The 9,238-nt window shown below is 58.3% G+C and overlaps 1 protein-coding gene across 1 annotated transcript in view; it reads right to left on the reverse strand.

Annotated features, from left to right (window-relative positions):
• Nucleotides 1-3,733: 3,733 nt before the first annotated feature.
• The window catches only part of LOC119100123 (dopamine receptor 1-like), a 24,791-nt gene continuing 19,286 nt past the window's right edge, over nt 3,734-9,238 (reverse strand). The window contains exons 2-3 of the mRNA XM_037223235.1: nt 5,012-5,130; nt 3,734-3,757 (exon numbers count right to left, since the gene is read on the reverse strand). Of these exons, the coding sequence (XP_037079130.1) occupies nt 3,734-3,757; nt 5,012-5,130 (143 nt within the window). The remainder of the gene's footprint in view (nt 3,758-5,011; nt 5,131-9,238) is intronic.

Genomic DNA, 9,238 nt, shown 5'->3' on the forward strand with positions numbered 1-9,238 from the left:
CCGAACTCGAGCCGCGACTGGAACTGGTCCAGCAGCAGCCTCCAAGCAGCGCCAGCCCAGCCGCGCGCAAAACGCCGTCACCATGCCTGCCGGCGGATCGTCGCGGGGTCACTCGGGTCGACACGGCTGCCTGGCAGGGGTCAAACGCGGAGGTCATCGACCGTCAGACCCCACAGGCTCCGCTCGTCCAGTGTGGCCGAAATGGTCGGCGCTCACTGGTCATACAAAATCCGTGGACAGCACAGGGTGGCGGCAAGCCACAATGTTGACCTAACGCGTAGGCGGAAAGTCCAGCACTTGGCCAACGCAGCAAGTTTTTTTGTTTGTTTTGTGACGGGCAGCATGGACCCCACCCGTGAGACATTTGCTCTCGCATGGGTCATTAGAGCGCATGAGAACGCCCACTCCTTTACCACCGTGGCCAGCGCGCACACCTAGCAACGATCAATGCCAGGAGAAGTCACCAAACCACGCACAATGTGCAAGCTTAGGAGTGAAGAGGACTAACGTCGCGTGCCCGCCCCCAGCGGCCGGGAGGGGGACGGGGCGGGGCGCCGGCACCTGCGAACGTGGCGGCCGACTGCTGCAGCGCCTGCAGTGAGCCGCGGTTGCATCCGAACTTGGCGGCCGTGCAGGCGCAGCGGTGCCTCGCCGATCAGGTCGAACAGCGCCAGCGCTGTGAAGAAGCGCTTGTGCGTGGCCAGCTGGGCCGCCTGGCGCGCGTTGCGCGTGTTCACCGTGCCGCGGAGCGCGCGCACCACAAACCGCTGCTCGACGCCGAGCAGCTCGGCCACGCGGCGGCCGGCCGGCGGGAGGTTCTCCAGGATGGTGAGGTAGCTGAGCCAGTCCATCTGGGGCCACATGTCGCCGGCGTAGACGGGCGTGACCTGCGGGGGACGGGAGCGGGTGACTGACCGCCGACGCCGGCTGGCGGCGCGCCGTTGGGAGACGGCTGTGTAGCCCAGCGGACTATCCGCACCCAGATAAGTCCACTTGATCATTCAGATAGGCTACGGAGGTTCGCTGGTCACCACTCCGCACCTTGCCGGCATCACCTGAGCACTTGACGCTCTACAAACAGGCTGGGGTGATCTCCCGAGTGACATGCGTCTGGCAATGGTCTCTTTCAACGCCACCGACGACGGATATATACCCCCGTCGTAGACCCCGTCTCGCAGGCACGCAAGCACGCACGCACACGCAAACGCAAACGCACGCACACACATACGCACGCACACACACACACACACACACACACACACACACACACACACACACACACACACACACACACACACACACACACACGCGCACGCACGCACGCACGCACGCACGCGCACGCGCACGCGCACGCACACGCACACGCACACGCACACGCACACGCACACGCACACACACACACACACACACACACACACACACACACACACACACACACACACACACACACACACACACACACCGCACTCGTGCCTCGCACGCGCCTGCCGCAAGCATGCGACAGTCTGAGGGCATGGCGCCCGGTGCTGCATCGCGCGCGCGAACACAAACACTCTTGAACTGCAGCGACCAGAGGTCTGGCTTTGTTGCAAGTATTGGGAGAGGGGAAAGGGAACTCATATTTGAAAGAAGACGGGGTTCTGGAGAAATCCCTGACCATCCCTCCCATGCTTTTAGGATTGAGATTGACGTGTTATTGTGGACACCGGCTTTATATGGGGGGGGGGGGGAGGGGCATGCCTGCTCATAAAGATACAAAGTTCCACCCAAGGTGGTGACACCAGGATGCATGACGACGCGAATGAAGAAGTCGTACGCCAGAAAGCACCAAGTGAAGACACAAAGGTACACACTGTCAGGTGACACTCCATCCCGCGCCGCCGATCGCCCGTCCGTTCTAGCGTCGGGGAACGCACCAGATACACGAGATGAAGCTCGGTCTCCAGCACGAAGCAGCGGCGCGCCTTCTGCAGCTCGGCGATGACGGCCAGCGAGTCGGACGGACCCAGCGACGAGGCGAGCGCCGCCGAGCCCAGCTGTGTGGCCGACAGCGCGCCGGCGTCGTCGCAGCTGCCGGCGGACGGGCACGGGGTCACATCCGCCTCCTGACGGATGCCTGGATGTCCGCAGGCGGGATGCCTGAATGCCTGATGACTGGATGTCCGGGGATGGCAGCGGAGCTACCAGCGACGCCACTGTCATGCCGATGAACCATCCAATGCTGCTATTCCATTGACTCTACACAGCAGTGAAGGCGGTTCACATCCTTTACTAGTTACTCGGCAAATGAACCACCCAAGTGGTCCCCAATGCAGAGCTCATGAGTTGGTGCCATGAATGGACCGAATGACCGCCCTCGTGCAAAATCCTGGTGTCGCGTGCACACATGTTCTAATCATGCGCGCCATCGCCGCTTGCGAGGTTCTTCCCGCCACTGCACGCCGCTGTCAAGCCCACTCCACCCCCCCCCCCCCCTTCGCCCCTCGGGAGTAGTGCCACTAAACCATCCAAGTGGTCAACAATGAAGACGTGATAATCTGGAGACATGAGCGGACCGTATAACTGCCCCTAATGCAATATCCTGTCGTCCCGTGCACACTTGTTTCTATCACTCGCACCATCGCCGCCCGAGGTTCCTCCCCGATACGGCAAGGCGTTAACAAGCCCACTTCACCGGTCCGTGCCTCGGGGCAGCGCCCCTCGCGGGACCACTCACCGGACAAACTCGTGCTCCACCAGCCAGCCGAGGCAGTCGTCGACGGCGTGCGTCTGTGAGGCGGCGGCGGGGCCCGGCTCTGCCGACGGCATGGTGCAGGAGGCGAACAGCATCGCGTCCGCCCGGCTGCCGGCCGCCCCGCTCACGATCACCTGGCGGCACAGCGGCCGCTAAGTCCACCGGCTGAGTCCGCCGGCTGAGTCCGCCGGCTGAGTCCGCCGGCTGAGTCCACCGGCTGAAACCACCGGCTGAGTCCGCCGGCTGAGCCCACCGGCTGAGTCCGCTGGCTGAGTCCGCCGGCTGAGTCCACCGGCTGAGTCCGCCGGCTGAGTCCACCGGCTGAGTCCGCCGGCTGAGTCCATGAGCAGCGCCACTGACCGTCGTCTGACGGTGTGGCGCTTGGCGCGCGGCAGAGGCCAACAGCGCCGCTCGGGATCCGGCGCGCACTCTCGCCCTTTCGAGGAGGCATTGATGTTTCTTTACAGACAGTATGGTTGGACCTTTGCAAATGCGTGCCGGCCACACCGCTCTCAGCATATCGTGTCATCAGAATGATGATTATGAACCAAGAGTGACCAAGATATGTGTGGAGAAGACCTGATGCCATCGCCGCTGCCAGTGAATACAAAAACAGCTCGAACCACGAGCGACGCGACATCGGAAGTTCGGATCACGTCGAGAGCAGAGCTTTGCCTGCTTTTGGCTGCCTTTAATGCCGACTACTGGGTACCCGAGGAACCTTTTAAAATCAACGGCGACAACAGATAGGCACATGCTGAGCCAGACACCAACCGATTTGTCGGCTGCCCAGAGTTGACTCACCTCCAGCACGGCCCGTCTCAGCGCCTCGGTGGCGCCGCCGGACGCCGTCAGACAGCTGGTGATCGGCGGCAGCTCTGACGTCATCAGGTGCAGGGCGCTGGCTCGGTCACACTCGCGACACACCAGGATGCTCTCCCCTGCACGGAGTGGATCCAGCAGGGTCACGCTTCTGTCGGTGCTTCCAAATATGAAGGACTAGTGGTAGTAGTAGTAGTGGGCCTTTCGGGCGCCTGGACTGCGAGGTTACATAACGGCCAAAATACGAACGGCTGGAATGTTCTTCTTTGACTTAGCTTGACTGATGACAACATGAGGACGGCGTAAGCAACATGAATATACTAATCATTTGACAGCCACCAACACGTCGCCCTGTATTTTGTCGCTGGATTGCGACCGTACAACCCAGAGTGAGACCGATGACCGATACGCACTGTGAGCGCTTGGGGCTGCCCGTACCAACGCTTATCCATGTGTTGTGATGGCAGAAGACCTTCCCCCGGTTCCAGAGGAGACCGTACCGTGGATGCGGAGGAGATCGTACCAAGGGTGCGGATGAGACCGTACCGTGGATGCGGAGGAGATCGTACGGTGGATGCGGAGACCGTACCGTGGATGCGGGGGAGACTGTTCCGTGGGTGCGGAGGAGACTGTACCGTGGATGCGGAGGAGACCGTACCAGGGGTGCGGATGAGACCGTACCGTGGATGCGGAGGGGACTGTATCGTGGATGCGGAGACCGTACCAGGGGTGCGGAGGAGACCGCACCGTGGATGAGGAGGAGACTGTACCGTGGATGCGGAGGAGACTGTACCAGGGGTGCGGAGACCGCACCGTGGATGCGGAGGAGACCGTACCAGGGGTGCGGAGACCGCACCGTGGATGCGGAGGAGACTGTACCGTGGGTGCGGAGGAGACCGTACCAGGGGTGCGGAGGAGACCGCACCGTGTATGCGGAGGAGACCGTACCGTGGATGCGGGGGAGACCGTACCAGGGATGCGGAGGGGACTGTATCGTGGGTGCGGAGGAGACCGTACCAGGGATGCGGAGGAGACTGTACCGTGGATGCGGAGACCGTACCGTGAATGCGGAGGAGACCGTACCAGGGGTGCAGAGGAGACCGCACCGTGGATGCGGAGGAGACTGTTCCGTGGGTGCGGAGGAGACTGTACCGTGGATGCGGAGGAGACCGTACCAGGGGTGCGGGGGAGACCGTACCGTGGATGCGGAGGAGACCGTACCGTGGATGCGGAGGAGGACCGGCACCAGAGGTGCGGAGGAGACCGTACCGTGGATGCGGAGGAGACCGTACCGTGGATGCGGAGGAGACCGCACCAGAGGTGCGGAGGAGACCGCACCGTGGACGTAGAGTAGACCGTACCGTGGGTGTCTGCGCCAGTGCGTCCAGCACGGCCCGCCATCTGGCGGTAGGTGAGCAGGTCAAGCCGCGCGCCGCCCTGCAGCGGCGAGCGCACGATCACGCGCCGCGCCGGCAGGTTCACGCCGGAGCTGAGCGTGCTGGTGGCCACGAGCACCCGCAGCACGCCCGAGCGGAACGCCAGTTCCAGCAGGTCCCGCTCGTCCACCGTCAGACCTGCGCGCGGACGGACCTGGTGGTCAGCGAACCGGCCGCGGGGGGGGGGGGGGGACGGGCAGCGAGCCGCCCGTGAAAACAGCGAACAGGATGGCGGCCCTGAGGCACGGGGTAAAGCAGCCAACACACGTTTTCGAGTACTCCAAAGGGGCAATATCAGCGCCAAAGCCAGCAGGACAGGCATCTGGAGTCTAGAAAACCATAATGCATAGTTATCATTATTCACTGGCGCCAATTAGAAAAAAAGATCTGAAGTGTTGGTTGGTTGCTCCACACTCGTATGCACATTCGCCTTTGCCTGGCAGCACTTCTAGGACAACACGGGTGCTGAGCAAGTCGCTGCATGCACAGTAATCACGACCGAACGACAGCGTGCGCCTGCCGACTGGCCGACTAGCGGCGCGGAGAAGTGCCCACCCACCGGCGTGGTGGAAGGCCACCCCGAAGGCGCAGCTGCGCGCCAGACCGGGATCCAGTCCGGCTGGCGTCTGGCGCAGGGCGGCCAGCAGCTCCGCCAGCCTGTCGGACGCCAGCAGGCGGCGCAGCGCGGCGCCGGCCGTCTGCTGGCCCGGCGTAAGGTCGGTCCGGCCCGGCCGACCTGGCGGAGGGACGGTGGCCAGGTCAGCGGCCGCTCCGGTGGAGGGGCGGCGGCCAGGTCAGCGGCCACTCCGGCGGAGGGGCGGCGGCCAGGTCAGCGGCCGCTCCGGCGGAGGGGCGGCGGCCAGGTCAGCGGCCACTCCGGCGGAGGGGCGGTGGCCAGGTCAGTGGCCACTCCGGCGGAGGGACGGTGGCCAGGTCAGCGGCCACTACGGCGGGGACGGCAGCCAGGTCAGGCAGTAGCTCCGGCGGAGGGACGGCGGCCAGGTCAGCGGCCGCTCCGGCGGAGAGACGGCGGCCAGGTCAGCGGCCGCTCCGGCGGAGACGGTGGCCAGGTCAGCGGCCACTACGGCGGGGACGGCAGCCAGGTCAGGCAGTAGCTCCGGCGGAGGGGCGGTGGCCAGGTCAGCGGCCGTTCCAGCGGAGGGACGGAAGCCATGTCAGCGGCCGTTCGGGCGGGGGACGGCGGCCAAGTCAGCGGCCGTTCCGATGCCGACGCGGTCCGGCAAGACACAGCTCGAATGGTCTCACAGAGGGCTCGTCTGTTCTCCACACAAAATGGAGCGGCTATGCTCTGCATAAATGAAGCAGAAAAATCGCACGTGCGCACTCGTGCCTGAGCGCGCGCGTGCACACTTGGTCACACGGAGCCGTGCAGGCATGCCAAGCTCCTTCACGCAATTCCCGTTAGAGCCCTGATAGAGACTGGAACAAGGGCTATTTCGTCCTTCGACACACAAACTACTGGTAATGCTTCCTGGACAGCTCGCGATATCCAACTGTATAAGTCAACGGCATCATTCGACTATGAGCACCGTACTCGACTATGAGAAGAATTATCAACGTCATTGCATGGAATGCTCTGGTACAGCATCTCAGTGAGCAACTGAGCAATCACAGAGGTATCTCCGCAGACAAGGAGTAAACCAGATTGCAGCGAGTTTGCTGTTCACAAGCTTACATAGCAACACCATTCATCAACCGCCAATGAGTCCTCAAAGATCATCTTCACTGTATGGCTCTGGGATATAAACGGAACGACGTGGAGCAAGCGAATGGTCATGAACATGTAACCATAGCACTGTTCGCCAAGGCACACTAGGAGACACGAGACGCAGTCAACTAGCATTTTGAGGAATAGGCGGATGGGGCACACGAGGCTATATATATATGCAGGGGCGCTCAGTGAACTGAAGTAAATTCTACCACCGCCAGACTATGCCCAAACGCAGGCCAGCTGTACATATTACGCATACCGCTAAAGGAAAATAAATGCATGGGAGGTGCACTCTAATATTTGTCCCTGAAATGCGACACTTTTACCAAAGGAGGCATATATCGATCGGTTTTCGAGCGCATTAATGAACAGGATTTGTCACAAAAGACATCGACTTTTCCTTTTATCCTGCATCGCAACAACCATCCATCCGCATCAGCTAATTGCCAGATGGAATGTTCTACCTTGGGGACATATTTCAATAAACTTGCTCTGGTGAAACCTAGGGACTAGTTATGGCCATTTATGAGGAGGTATGGCGTAAAAATGAGCCTTTGCCATTGGCACAGCGGACAGCGCAAGCCATCTAGTGTGAAATGCATTGATAGAAGTTCGAAGACGTGCGTTAGAGGATTATGGGTTATATCGCTAGTATATACGTGCTCTGCAAACATATTTGTAACGAGCTGAGCATCAAAATAAGCAATGATTCGGAAGGTCAAAGTGCTCCTCGAAAAAGATACTGCTAAACGTCACGGGGAGTAAATAAGAGTCACGACATGACATTTTGTTGAATTGCGTGGCAATGCTTCACGTGTGCAAATTTGTCCCGAACTAATGTTTCAAGCTCTCATACCACTCATTGCACAACAATTTGGCCTATTAGTGTGCTGAGAACAATATGTGACACGTTTCTCGAGAAAAGCAGAGCAAGCCAAAAGCATTACATTCATAGCGGTTAACAGGGAGTTCAATGGCTGTTTCTCGTCGGAGCGGCCGCTTCAAATCGAAATTCTGAGCTGTTAACAATCATGGCCAAACAGCTGTTTCTGCTTATGCGGTCCTAGTATAACCGATCGATTCGGACGCGGCTCATTTATGACTGAGAAGCCCAACAAAATGGCATGCTGCCTTCAAGGTTCGAATTAGTTATGGCAAATGAGTGAATGAGACTAAAGGATTGCATGAGGGCACTACCCTGGGAGTAACACAGTGAACGCACCCCACCAGCTGTTGGTGAGTAAAGCAGTGTGCTGGCTCAAGGTGGTGTAGAAACGCTCAAAGGTTGTTGCTGACACGGTGATTTCTGAACCAAACGTGTTTAGAGAGGGCGTTTGTTTAGCATGGAAGACAGTCAACACATTTTGTTTGCATAAACTAAACAAGACATAAACAATACCCTGATGACATTCCGGAAGTTGTCTAGACAAAAACACTCATGCACAGTAAAGTCACGGTTTGCTTTAGTGACGAGTTTTCTGGCACGGCTGCAGGGTTATTGCCAAGCACCTGGCATGCATGGACACCGAGTTAAATAAACCCGAGCCAATTGCCTTAAGAACTTCACATGCGCTTAGCTGTACCAAACGAGGCAGCTTCGACAGAGCACGCGCTAACAAGCCAGTTGGCGGCGAGTTACAAACACACCGATTACAATTACATTACATCTACGACCAAAGCCCGGAATACTGCTGGCATGAGGACACGGCCTTGGGATCGTAGACAAAACAAAGTTGGACGATTATTCTTATCTCCATATTTGGCATTACAACGACGGTAGCTCGACTGACGGAAAAACGCGGGATAAATGTTATCAGTACCAACAATCTGAACAGGTCTAACATATGTTTATGACGCAAAGATAACAATACAAACAAACGGCCTTTGTTTGCATCCGTGAAAACCGTCAGCTGCTAGATTAAATGGTGCGCGATGGAGCAAACCGAGATGCATGGCTTGAATTAATTCAAAGCGACACAATTTGGAGATGCCATCTTATCGACAACCATGCATGCAAAATGTCTGCATGTTTCATGTATGGCCGGTGCTAATACACTTCAACAACGTAAATGACGTAAAAGGACCTTCAAATGATGACAAACAAAGCGCCTCAACCAACTACCCATGAAGCGGCTGACCCAGCATCGCGCACATGAACCAGTCTGGAGAACCAGATCGCAGGGACAAATGACCAAAGGCATATTCCTGAGGACGTTAATCCTCTGTCTTTTGCAAAGTGTGCACTAAAGGCCCGTGAACCAATTGCAACGGCCGTTTCTTTTTTTAAAAGCTCTTGTCCTTTTACACAGATTCGATGGGTTCTGCTTGGCTCCCAATGGACAGGTGGTCCATGATGCTTTATGGTTCATGGTGGTCAACTGCCACATCGAACACCCGCTCCTTTCTACGGCTCTTGGTACTTACGAGTCTTTGAACCCTTGCCTCACGGGGATTTTTTTTCACCTTCGCTCCATACGAGGGGTTCTATGTGACCTAACATCAAAACTATGCCAA

Source organism: Pollicipes pollicipes, unplaced genomic scaffold, assembly GCF_011947565.3.
Source record: "Pollicipes pollicipes isolate AB1234 unplaced genomic scaffold, Ppol_2.1 Scaffold_4881;HRSCAF=5763_pilon_pilon_pilon, whole genome shotgun sequence".
Lineage (NCBI taxonomy): Eukaryota > Metazoa > Arthropoda > Thecostraca > Pollicipedomorpha > Pollicipedidae > Pollicipes > Pollicipes pollicipes.